This window comes from Penicillium rubens (genome assembly GCF_028828025.1).
Source record: "Penicillium rubens strain IBT 27055 chromosome Unknown utg000003l_segment0_segment0, whole genome shotgun sequence".
NCBI classification, from domain to species: Eukaryota; Fungi; Ascomycota; class Eurotiomycetes; order Eurotiales; family Aspergillaceae; genus Penicillium; species Penicillium rubens.
Window position 1 is genome coordinate 7,494,564 of NW_026890601.1, and position 12,877 is coordinate 7,507,440.

Here is a 12,877-nt window from a genome sequence, read left to right on the forward strand (position 1 = left end):
CTGATTGGTCCCGCATGACGATCCCCCAACGCACCTTGGCAGCTTCTCCATCCAACCACCATTCACATCACCGGCACACCTCAACTTCTCACCTTCTCGCTGGTTCCTGTCCGAGTATCTTCTCAACTTTCCCGACCTGCACCCCAAGCAGCGGCAGTCCTGTATCGCCGTTTCTGTGTCATGCGCCAGTGAGTCCAGACTTGTTTACTCTGTGGATCGCCAACCACAGTTCGCCATCCTCACCTTGTGAGTCCAATAAACGCGTGATCTACCGATAAGGTAAGCTTGCCGGGTTCTTTTAATTGCCCCTCGTTTTTTTATATAGTGGTCGTGTGTTTCAAGCACTGGCGCCTGTCTGGCACATATCTACTAAGCTGTGCTCTTTGAGCTTGTTGTAACTATGGGGATGCTAACCTTGAATCGTTTCCTCAGTCGACCATATCCCAACACACGGGACGGACCGACGATACTCTGCTTTCAGCAACAGTTTTTGATGGAAAACACCAGCTCGAGAAGAAAGTCTGATCCCACAATGTCAGCCGAGCCGTTGGCCTCCACGCCAGGGCTGGAGGAGATCGATGTGCCCTTTCCCCCAGACGACTTCACGGACAACGATGAATTTGGCTCTCCTCCCGCCTCACCAGGAAGACTGTCGCGCAACGGCTCCTTCTCAAACAGCAGCTCGTACCAGGAGGACTGGGAGTCATTTCCGCCACTGGACAAGCTGACTATTTTCGACCTACTTGACAACATCCAGCTCTCCCAGCGCTTGGAGAAATGGCAGCAGGCCATCGCCACACAAAAGGACAAGGTGCGCAAACAGCGGGAGAAACTCAAATCATCTTCTTTGAACGCCAAGGATCGTGTTATGGGTGAATGGAAGCGCCGGGCACCGACCGCCGATGAGAAGCTGGAGAAATATCGTTCTCGGATGAAGCAGGGTGTAGAGCGCCTCGGGAAGCAGTGGAGCAAGACTGTGACTGTCACCCTGCAGGAGAAGGTGTCTTTTATAGCTGGTGTGCTCAATATCTTCATCAGCGGCTACCTGATCGGTGCTTGCCCGGAGTACTTTTATATCTGGTTTAGCGCGCAGCTGGCATATTTTATGCCCATCCGCTACTACAGGTACCATGCGAAGGGCTACCACTACTTCTTGGCCGATCTCTGCTACTTTGTCAATTTGCTTTGCATGCTGAGTATTTGGGTCTTCCCCAACTCGAAACGGCTTTTTATCAGCACCTTCTGCTTGACTTTCGGAAATAATGCCGCCGCAATCGCCATGTGGCGTAACTCTATGGTCTTCCACAGTATGGACAAGGTTGTCAGGTACGTTATACACCGAAAGGAACAAAGTTCGTTCGCTCATCTGTCTCTGCAGTCTCTTCATCCACATTATGCCACCGGTAACTTTGCACTGCATCGTACACTTGACTCCGGTTGAGAAACTCAAGGAACGCTTCCCTGCTGTCTACAACATCAAGTTCAGTCAGCCCGGAGACCCAGAGCATTATGGTCTTGGTGCCATGATACTCTTGTCCACGGCCCCCTATGTGGTGTGGCAGCTCATGTATCACTTCCTGATTACGGTGCGCCGCCGCGATAAAATTGCAGCCGGTCGCCCGACCAGCTTCACCTGGCTGCGCAAGTCATACTCCAAGGCGTGGATTGGGCGATTTGTGTTGAGTCTGCCTGAGGCGCTGCAAGAGCCATGTTTCATGTTCATCCAGTACGGATTTGCTTTATCCACAATGATTCCCTGCCCGATCTGGTTTTGGTACAGATGGGCCAGCGGTCTGTACATGGCTGCGCTATTCGTCTGGAGCATCCACAATGGAGCAACTTACTACATCGACGTCTTTGGAAAGCGCTTCCAAAAGGAGTTGGAGCAGCTCAAGACAGATGTGGCACGTTGGCAGAGCTCCCCCGAAGGAACAACCAGTCCTTTCCTTGTCCCTGAACCCAGTCCTCTCAGTGAAGCTATCAATGCGCACAACGGGGATAAGCGATCCAGTGTCGATCGAATTCCCTTGTTGGATACTGCCGAGGCCTCTTCTACTGATGTCCTGGAGCAAAGTTTGAACAAGGACTCCCTTGTTCGTGAGCGAACTTGAACCTTAGGAGACATAATCTTGCCGTCGTTTCTGCCAGTCTTTATAACTATACCCTGATTTTGTTGGTTTCTTTTGTCAAGATTCAACTTTGAGATTACTGAGCGAGCCTTGTTTTAATCGTATAAATGTATAGAACAGGATATCCAAATTGATATCATCCTGATTGACATTTGCAAAATGAAATACTTGGCATCTTCGTAGGTCTGTTCTAGAACTCCGTCTGTTTAACCCCGAGCAAAACCCGAGGCGGTATCGGCTGTCACGTGCAAGATGACTGCGGCAGTACATCACAACATCTATCTCATCGCCGGTTCCAGGACATTCCAAACTTTTTGTGACCATCAATCTGTTGTGATTTTTTTTTTGGGGTTCATCCCGTGGATATTAGAATTAATCATTTATTTCATTATTGTTGCGCCTACGAACTCATTGCCCGCTGCTTCGAGCGCTTACTTTTTTCGCCCAACGTCTCCCGCAAATGTCCGCTACCATGAGAACGACCGGTTTGGTCCGCGGAACTCCTGCTTTCCGATCGGCACTGATCAGTAAGTGTTGAATGATCTCAAGGAACCACATGGCGATGACAGTTGCTGACACTTCCCTCAGCAGGCCGTAATCGTTCCAGCGCACTCAGCCCGGCCTCCATTGCAGCCCGCAGCCTTCTGCGAAATGGCCGCGACCTGCCATCCCAAATGTCGGCGCTTGCTGTTCTGATCCCTCAGCGTGGATATGCGACCGAGCAATCCACATCGAACAATTCTTCTCAGAACTTCCCTCCCCCCGGGTTCAATGCCGACCAAGCCAAGAAGCCGCTCTCTCAAGAACAGACCGCGCAGTCACAATCTACAGACGCGAAGACTCAGCCCGCCGAGACACAGTCAACTTCTAGCAAGCAAACAGATGCTGCAGTTGCCGCAAAGACGAACACGGAGGACCAGAAGTTGGCCGAGAAGAAGGCGGCGAAAAAGTTGACGCTTGGACAAAAGATCAAGAAAGAGTTGCAGCACTACTGGGATGGCACCAAGTTGCTTTCCACCGAGGTCAAGATTAGTTCGAGACTGGCGTTGAAAATGGCCGGTGGTTATGAGCTCAGTCGCCGAGAGCACCGCCAGGTATGATTGCGCCATCAGCAATATCTCGATATTTTTGTATTATTTGGCTAACCTAGGTTTGTTTATAGCTCCAACGTACTACAAAGGATCTTGGACGTTTGGTTCCATTCTCGATGTTCCTAATCGTTCCCTTTGCCGAACTCCTGCTCCCCGTGGCCCTAAAGATCTTCCCCAACATGCTCCCCAGCACCTACGAGGGGCAGAAGGCCCGCGATGCCAAGGCGTTGAACCTCAGATCGACCCGCAAAGAAGTTTCTGGCTTCTTGCGCAACACCATACGGGAGAGCGGTCTGCCGTTGACCGCCGCCACCGTCAAGAACGAAGAATTCACAGACTTTTTCCGCAAGATCCGCACCACCGGTGAATCGCCCTCAACGGAGGATGTTATCAAGGTCTGCAAGATCTTCAAGGACGACCTGACCCTTGACAACCTGTCTCGCCCCCAGCTGGTCGGTATTTGCCGCTACATGAACCTGAACGCCTTTGGTACCGACGCCATGCTCCGGTACACCATCCGACACCGCATGCGCCAGATCAAGCGTGACGACCGTGCGATCTACCACGAGGGTGTTGACTCGCTCTCCGTCCCCGAACTGCAGATGGCCAGTGCCTCGCGCGGAATCCGCACACACGGTGTGTCCCCCGCGCGCCTGCGCGAGGATCTCGACATGTGGCTCGAGCTGCGTCTCAAGCAGGGCGTTCCGTCCACTCTGTTGGTGTTGAGCAACGCCTACCTGTACACGCAGGGTGGCAAGGAGTCCGAATTCGCGTCGCAAATCGACGCGCTGAAATCCGTGCTCTCCAGCATTCCCGAGGAGTTGTTCCACGAGATCGAGCTCGAGGTCCACAATGCCGAGGGTGCTGCTACCAACAAGCAGCGTCTTGAGGTTATCAAGGAGCAGGAGGAGCTGATCGAGGAGGAGAACGAGCAGAACAGCGAGAACGAGGGCAAGGGTGTTTCCGCGCCCAAGGATATCGATGATATCGATGAGAAGGAGGAGGCTAAGGTTGAGACTCTGTCTGATGGCGCTAAGCAGTCTGCTGAGGCTAATGAGGCTTTGGCGGAAGGCGAGCGTGCCGAGAAGGCCCCCGAGTCCAAGGAGAAGAAGAGCGAAAGCTCGTAGTTGATATGAATATGCCGGCGATTTCTTTGTGTTTTGATTTCCTGCATGTTTTGGTTTGGGTTGCACTTGTCATATAGATGGTTGCTTTGGCTCTTGATTTTTTCTCTCCCCTTCAGTTCTCATCCTGTCTTATTTATTTCTATGTTGATAGACCATTTGATCCCCGCCTTCTCTACCTTATTTCATTGCTGTGATCTGTGTATATTCTATTCCCTTGCTATTTCATACTGCATTATATAACTGTGAATAACCGTAAAGGCACAGACCCAATAACTCTGTATTTTTCTTCATAGCACTTTAGAAAAGTACTTATCTAGGGCCTGGAGGTATTCCCCGATTATATCATTAGTCACCTACATTCTCGAGTTACCTCGGCTACCTCAGTACACGAGAACCCCATCTTTCCCCATAACTATTCTACGGAGTACGGAGTATATTGTCATAGTTATATTGAAATGCGCAGACCACAGCTCAACTTGAACCTTCGGACACTTCGCTTCAGTACCTACTCCCCGAACCAAAATCAATTATTCCCCAAGCCACGAACACCCAACATAATGGCCCCCCTAAATCCAACCTCCCAGGTACGACTTGTTCCCTGCGACTACCCGAAATGACCGCGTGTCCACCTGTGTAATGCAAATCTGCTGTGTCCATTTTGCCATGCGTATTATCCCTGCCTCCCCCTTCCTTTAACGGGTCTTAAATTGCCCTTCTTTTCTTTTTCTGTCGATCATACCTGGATGTGTATCCAAGGAGGTCTCATGGTTTGAGTTTCGGCTTCAGTCTTTGGACTTGAAACCTTTTGGGGGAAGAGAGATGGAACATTCTTTTCTTTGTCTAAGACCACTTTCTTCACAGTCAAGGTTTTGTTCAAGCCGAAACCTCCATTCCTTTTTTTCCCCGTGGATGTCCATCCCGATATTGAAACCTAAACCCATAAGTATATCCCCTGACACTTATGATGGATCCATAGGAGGCAATCAACAGACTCCGAAACTATGTCCCCCCGCCAACAGTGTACGACTCACTCCCGCTAGGCAGACGGGCGGCTGTGCTGATACTGCTCTTCGCCGATGCCAAGGGCGACCTTAAGGTGGTTGTTACGATCCGGGCTAAGACACTAAGTTCGTGTAAGTCTAAGGGGGTTGAATACGTGGATCAGCCCTGTTTTCGGGTGCATGACATGGGTTGGTTGTTCGGGACTACGCTAATCTTGTTTGGTAGATGCAGGAGATGCAGCTTTACCTGGTGGTAAGTTGGGACATTCAAGGTGAAGGCAAGAAAAAAAGGGAAAAAGGGGGAAAAGAGAAGAAAACCCAATCCGAGTCGGGTTGGACGCCTTAACCTGAATTGGAAAAAGAAGGGAAAAGAAAAACATCGACTGATCCCTTCCCTGTAGGCCGAGCAGAACACGCAGAAACCGCCTTTCAAACGGCGCGCCGCGAGGCAAGCGAGGAGATCGGCCTCCCCGATATTAACCAAAAGCTTCCACCCCCGTTCAGCGTGGAGCATCTCTGCGAGTTCCCGGCCAATCTTGCGAAGACGGAGGTGGTTGTACGTCCCTGCGTTGCTTTCCTCCACAGCTATGATCCCGCATTGGGGAACGCCGATCCGGAGGTGTCGCTTATTCCTATTTTGGATGCGAGAGAGGTTGAGGCTGTTTTTACTGCGCCATTCAAGGACTTTTTGAGTGGAAATTTACCGAATGGACAGGAATGGTATCGTGGATCTTGGGGGATGTGGCATAATTCACACTGGAGGAGTAAGTATATTTCTTCCTTTTTTTTTTTCTTTTACTACAACATCGATGTCCATATGGGATACACCCGAGGGTGGACACGGGATGTTATTTTTCTTTCAAGAAATCCTTCTTTTCTTCTTTTCTTCTTTTTCTTTGTTCCAAACGAGGAAATAGGGGGCCAGTCCATGTGGATACTAACAACACTAGTGCACCAGTTCTTTGTTCGAGAAGATCAAGTCTATCGTATCTTTGGCATGACCGCACGAATTATTGTCGATGCAGCTCGTGTCGCATACGCACAGGAACCGGAATTCGAGCATAACAGTCACTTTGGTGATGAGGAGATGATCGCCAAACTTCGTCAGTTGGGCCGATTAGGTGAGAAGGCAGCCAGACTTAGTTAGGTACCTACCTGTACCTAGGTACCTAGGTAGGTAGTTAGGCATATACTGAACACCCATGTACTTCGTAATAAGTGAAGTATATTCGTCTAGCCAATCATATCACCTGCTAAGCGGAGTAAGGGCGATCGCCGAACTGGTCCTTGCGTCGGTTCGTTTGACGATGTTTACGTATATGATATTACCGTATATTATATTATTTTAATAGATTAGTATTATAATAGTACATTATAATAGGTTGCAATAGGTTATAATAGGACATTATAATAGGATAATATAATAAGCTCCTCTCTTTTCTCCTTACTTCCGATATCATTCATATACCCAACCACTCTCTCTCTTTGTCTTCAGACTTAGTTTCTGCTCTTTTGATGTATTTTTATACTTCCCTTTGATTGTTCGACTCTCAAGTGAAAATGCTTTCCCCGACCTGTTCCTATCACAGTCGAATGGCTCCCCCCGTTCGACCCTCTCGCTCACTCGAAGGACTCGAGCGAGTAATCCCACCACTCTCCCCCAACACTCCCTCTACTCGCTCCGAACTCTTTCTCAACAAACCTCTCCCCGCAAAACCCCTTCCCGAACAACCAGAATGTTCGGCTATGTGGAGTGACTCCAGCGACAGCGACACCGAAAGTACCCTCGATAGCCTCACCGGACCCAGTGAACCTCGCAACTCAGCAGATAGTTATCCCATCTTCGTCAGTTCTGGTTGCGACTTCGACGACTTGGTCGATCACCCGGCTCCATCCGCCGATCAGCTTCTGAGACTGTCCCCGCAACCTCCACATAAACGCACGGACTCGATCGGTATCAATATCCCATCAATTGTCGAGCCAACAACAGTATCAGTATCATCTTCATTTTCCGACACGACATACGTGCGTCCACCGCACTGGAACCAAAACCGCACCGGCACGAACCACTACTTCCGCGAGAAGAAGTGGGATTATTTCCCCGAATTAGCCCCCTCCGCTCTCCAGGCCAGCGGCCGCATCAGCCCAAACATGGTCGCGCCGAACCATAAAACCCGCAAAATAGGCAACCCGCTCGATTTCGCCAAGGGCAAGTACCGCTGGCATTCGCTCGACCGCGGGGGGTTCGGTGGAGTTCGCGACTCGATCAAGACTTACGTCCACCGCACTCTCTCGCGCGACTCGACGGAAAATAAGAAGGAACTTCCCCGTCCGGCGACTGCGCCCATGGACCACCACCTCAATGATGTAGGAGGTACACTCCGCAAGATAGTCCCCGCACAACAATCATCCTTGGCCTTGGATACGAAGGTCGCGCGAGCTACATCCGTAGCTACGTCGAGCAGCGAGTATGACTATACCAACCACAAGTTCCATCTTCAGACGCCGATCTCGCCGACTTCGCCTACTTCGCTCAAAACACCCACCACACCCCGGCCGAAACAGCTGGCTGTTCCGCTGTCGCCGTACCAGAAACATGGCTCTGGGAGCTGGGAATCGCCGAAAAAATCCAAGAAGCGGAATATTCAGTTCCCGAGATATAAGTCTTCGCCGGTATTGGATGCAGAGCCGTCTTCGTCTTCGGCTCCTGACTTATCGTCTGCAAATGCTGCCTCTTCTTTGTCTCCGTCGTGGAAGCAGTCCCAACACAATACCCGAGGGGTATTTCTGGGTGCGAAGAAGAAGATTGTGGAGTCGAAGGATGATCGCCGAAGGGAGTTCTTGAAGGCTCAAATCAAGTTTGTTGGGCCTGTCAATCCACATACTTATGTGCGGGCGGACCCATGGGTTTGAGATTCCTTTGCCTTGTTGAAACTACGTTGGCTTTGTTTGTTTTGATTTGGTTTTTTTGTCCTTCAGCACTCACTACTCATCTCACGACATCTCACGACATATCTATACCTATACCCTCTTCGCTTCACAATCTTGTTCTTGTTTGGTGTTATGGTTTTAGCTGCATCATTTCTCTCTTCACTCGCATCCTGATCTTTTATTTCCCTCCACTCTCCCTAACCATTTACCATTTACCTTTTATCCGGGCATTCATATCCTATCTCTCTTTTCATTTGCCCTATTCTTCCTGTATCTTCGTTGGTCTCTTGTCTTGAATCACTGTCTGTATTATAGACATTTGCAGGCGTTTCCGAGCGAGGACTTCTAGCTTAGCATGCTTTTAAGGTTGAGTCGCTGACCGACTAAGAGTCCGAGTCAGCTCTTTAATTTGAATTATCCCCTTGGGTTCAATGGACATGTCTTCCACTTACAGGCTCATCCCCTAAGTTATGGATACTCAACATCCTTAGCCCCAAGTTAACCACAATTAAACTTTCCTGCACAACACCTATATCAGACCAGGTATACCGCTGCACCTAGCGTGTCTGGTTTCTTACATGTAAGCACATACATATACCTATACATACACAGACGCAGAGACAGTCGCATCTGCAATCCAAAATGACCAACGCGGATCGCCACTGTCAGGCAATCATTCCAGTCATATTTAATATACACCCGCCTTCCTCAAATGCTAACTCCACTCCGGTTCTAGTCTAGCGGAGCACTTGATAGAGTTGTTTGTTCTGGTTGGTTTATGTAGGGGGTAAGGGTCTTATATTGCAGATCTGCCTGTCGAATATGTATGTACTCCGTAGATAGGACGGGACTAAATGTTAAATTCTACTGGATTCTACATTCTACAAACCATCGAAAGGGGTAAACAAGGAACACCAGTTCATCTTCTCGATTTCAGTGTAACAGCGAAATCTTTTCCGAGTGCGTGTAACGACAACCTCGTGTCGATAAGCAGTTCTCCTTGGAACTAGCGGTGTCCGGTTCGATGAGTTGTTGTTTACGTATAGTTGCAGGATTAAATCAGGTCTGGACTTCTATTTTGCTGTTAGAGTAAATCGAATAAGGATAACCCCGCTTTTGGATGTTGTCACCGACTTTTCGTTGTACTTTCGCTACTTGCAGATGAAGGATATCGGGGTGCGCTAATGCGGTGTCTTGCATTCGCTAGGTATCAGATCGGTGATGGTCGTAATTCTACGATGGTCTAGATCTAGATCGGATGTGTTGGATTTATCTTAGCTTATATGGAGTATGTACATAGATATTTCTCATTTTGATCAATATCTAAAGATTTCATCCGTTCAATTTGTTCTCACTGATCTTTCAAATTACAAGGGGTCTAGCCTGAATGAGTGAGAGCTCTTAGAATCTAATGGAATTTGCAAAATAGACGTGCCTACCTAGGTAGGATGTATCTAGGTACCTTAAGTAGATCATCTCCCCCTAGAGTAAATCTCTCCTAGTCACACATCTCCCAAATGGCCTCGAATACCACATGTGATATCTGCTCTACCAAATTCTAAGCCAGCAAGAACCATGACTCCTACACGAGCATTCACATCGGCGGGGCATAGGGCCTCGCTGGCCTCTTTCTGACCGGGGTCATCCAGGATGTGAAGCATGGCTTGATCTCATGGATTTATCAGAAAAGTCGAACGTCACATTCTATTGCCAATGCCCACCACCACCCTAGCAGAGAAATGCTGGGTGGCCCTGTTGATTGGGTTGCCCTATTGATCGGAGGGGGTTTTGGACTCCTCGGGTTAATTTGGTCCTTGGGTTCTTTCTCTGGGTTTACAAGTATGTAAATCCGCTGGATTGTCTCTGCGTCTGTCGTGCTAATAGATATATGTGTAGGTTCCGTGCGCGTCAGACGCTCCTGAACCACCCACAAATGATGATGCCGCTGGAGAAACCCCGGCAGCAGATATGCTCGGTAATGAAGATATGTTTGAGGATGAGAACCGCGAAGCGACTTAAATCGAAAAGTCAATACTTTCGGTGGCTCGGCAACGCCTTTGGATCTAATGATCCACCCAACCTGATGCCCACGCCCTCCGAGAAAATTCAAGGCGATCACTACTAGTGACATGGTCGAAAAGTTTGCGCAAAGCCTCGCTACCTCGGAAAGTCATGTCGTGGTCTCCAAATATCAAGAGCCTGTCAAACAAATCTACCGTACAGACTGGACGAAAATGGCTTGCTGTATCTGACACACAACGACGGCACGAAGTCCTCTGCTTGCCCAAATTCATGACCAAGGCACCTCTCAAAACCAAGCATCGTTATCCTTGCAATCATCCCCCAAAATGGAATTCGAAAGGAATCTCAAGACCATCAAGGCCAGCTATACCACATGTCCGGCTGTCGATGAACTTTGGACAATGGTCAAGATCACGCCGTCTGGGGGTGAAGAGGTGTGGATGGGAGCACCGTCTGAACAAAGTATGTCAACCAACCAAGAGGCGAGCGCTCTGTACCACTAACATGAACAGGAGCTTTAATGGAGTGGGGAGATATCTGAGGTGGAAAGCAAGGAAGAGGCGAGAGATGGATTCTCGTGATGCTAACACTGGGAAGGCCTTTGAGCTCCTAGAGTTCAAGAGCTTCAACTTCACGTCATTCTGAACGGCACGTTCTTAAACATTTCATGGGAAAGGAAGTTGACCAATGGATCTTTACCGCGAGAGAGTAGTTTCGGTCAGAGGGCATCCTTACGGGCTGGGCTAGAGCGAAATGTCCTCACTACAGCCTCACTACAGAGTGGCTAAGGGAGAGGCGGGAAGGTAAGTTGTGGCTCAAGAACCTCATCATTTCCCCTAAGCTGCAGTAGCAATGCTGAAAGCTGTAGATTATGAAGGCGACACTAGCCGCCCCAGATGCTCGAAACGCCCAAATGTCCTAACCGATGTGAAAGCCTCCACCGATTGGAGCATATGGCCCACCTGGCCTAGCTCTAGACTTGCTATCTGTAGCTTGGGTAATCTGGTACGTAAACTCTGTCTTGTTTTCTTTGCTGTGTATCTCATGCTAATACATGTGCGTGTAGGTTCGTCCTTCCTTGACCTATTGCTGGCTTGTCTCGCCTGGTTTGAAATGTTCTGGTCCAACACTGCTGGCGGGTATGGGGCATCCCTGGACTCCTTCGATGACGATGAGACCACCGCATTTATGCTGCCCGAGGACTTTGTCGCGGCTGTTTCGGAGGCGGTTCGCCACCTCATCGCCAGCTTCGATAACTTCGTCAAGTCTCACCGTCGCACTCATGGATTGACTGGGGCACATGTGTCACGTGTACGTGTTCTTGTTCCAGTGTTCTTCTTTTGAGAATGACGGCGCTAATTTGGTTTAGGAGACCCGAGACCAGATCTTAGAATATCGGGGCTCTCAAGAAAGAGCCCCCTGGCCTCGTCAGGAGTCCGGATCTCCTCCTCGCCCTTCAGTCAATACCTGTCCCACTTCGTCTAATCAAGAGTTACTGGATTTGCTAAGAGAGTCTGAAGAGTGGGATTATCCCCTCCCTCTCACGTCCAAGAATCTTCAATTTCTCTGTCCCCTCCTCCTTCTCTTTCCTCTTTCTCCACCTCATCCGCATCTTCCTCAATTCAACCTTTGCCTCGAAACGCGTTCTCGTCAAAACCTGAAAGTCCTGACACTAGGCCTCCAATCCTGGCGCCAACCACTGCACTCTCAATTATCTCATCTCCAGTGTTTGTAGCGCCTTTGACAAAATCATCCGCCGAGACCCGGTCAGGACACGAGACTGGAAACGAGAGTTCGCTCCGGTTGGCAACATCTATGCCACTTTTCAATATTTCAAGCGGTTAGGACAGGAGCGCAGAAGCCAAGGACAAGAACAGGGTTACGACGCCGCAGTGGCTCTAGGGGAATTAATTGCTAGGATTTGTAGGTAATGGAAGCCAAATTTAATATGGAAAAAGAATACAACATGACGCACTATACACTGCCGTATGTTGATAGTTGAATGCCAAGAGAGATAAGAGAGATAAGAGCCCCGCGATTTGAGGGAGAGATATTTGAAAAAGAAAAAAAAGGGGAATTGCCGGTCATGTCTGACCGCTTCATGTTACCGCCTTTGACAAGCGGGTTGACTCCTCCTTCCCATCCTCATTCGTATTCTTTCCATAGGGAATTAAGCCATCTGCAGTTCATCATTTCCATCAGTAAACTGTCTTTTCTATCAAGAATTCATCAGTCCTAGGCCGTCTAAAGTCATATCTATCAACCTTAGACCGAAGGATCACTAGTAGACTATCTAACGGAGGCGGTAAGGCCTACAGAGGGTGTAGGCCAAGATCCGGTCTATCAGATTTTAGTGGTTCTAGAGGGGGGTTCTTAACGCTAATAAGAGCGACCTTCGACTAAGTCGTGCTATAAACGACTTCTTTATAATAAACTAATAGCGTTATATTAGATAGCCGATCGGTTGTCTAAGAAAAACATCAATCCCTCTAAGGAGCTTAATTCGTAAGCTCTCTAGGAAGCCGTAGCTAAATAGGGAGGTCGCCCGGATTATACCGAACTATCTAACGAAGTAT

At 49.0% G+C, this 12,877-nt stretch overlaps 5 protein-coding genes across 5 annotated transcripts; all 5 read left to right on the plus strand.

Annotated features, from left to right (window-relative positions):
• Positions 1-532: 532 nt before the first annotated feature.
• On the plus strand, positions 533-2,111 carry N7525_009103 (glycerophosphocholine acyltransferase; the record flags this gene model as incomplete). The annotated part of the gene is made up of 2 exons (XM_002563184.2): positions 533-1,326; positions 1,379-2,111. 2 exons carry the CDS (start codon positions 533-535, stop codon positions 2,109-2,111), a joined length of 1,527 nt encoding a protein of 508 aa, XP_002563230.2.
• Positions 2,112-2,589: 478 nt separating this feature from the next.
• On the plus strand, positions 2,590-4,347 carry N7525_009104 (MRS7 family protein; the record flags this gene model as incomplete). Its single annotated transcript, XM_002563185.2, has 3 exons — positions 2,590-2,656; positions 2,721-3,223; positions 3,292-4,347. 3 exons carry the CDS (start codon positions 2,590-2,592, stop codon positions 4,345-4,347), a joined length of 1,626 nt encoding a protein of 541 aa, XP_002563231.2.
• Positions 4,348-4,802: 455 nt separating this feature from the next.
• Positions 4,803-6,653, plus strand: N7525_009105 (NUDIX hydrolase; the record flags this gene model as incomplete). The annotated part of the gene is made up of 6 exons (XM_002563186.2): positions 4,803-4,931; positions 5,324-5,480; positions 5,575-5,601; positions 5,750-6,112; positions 6,299-6,469; positions 6,616-6,653. 6 exons carry the CDS (start codon positions 4,803-4,805, stop codon positions 6,651-6,653), a joined length of 885 nt encoding a protein of 294 aa, XP_002563232.2.
• A 288-nt stretch (positions 6,654-6,941) lies between these two features.
• Positions 6,942-8,261, plus strand: N7525_009106 (uncharacterized protein; the record flags this gene model as incomplete). Its single annotated transcript, XM_002563187.2, has 1 exon — positions 6,942-8,261. One exon carries the CDS (start codon positions 6,942-6,944, stop codon positions 8,259-8,261), a length of 1,320 nt encoding a protein of 439 aa, XP_002563233.2.
• A 2,366-nt stretch (positions 8,262-10,627) lies between these two features.
• Positions 10,628-11,645, plus strand: N7525_009107 (uncharacterized protein; the record flags this gene model as incomplete). Its single annotated transcript, XM_061214593.1, has 2 exons — positions 10,628-10,763; positions 11,368-11,645. 2 exons carry the CDS (start codon positions 10,628-10,630, stop codon positions 11,643-11,645), a joined length of 414 nt encoding a protein of 137 aa, XP_061069024.1.
• Positions 11,646-12,877: the final 1,232 nt, after the last annotated feature.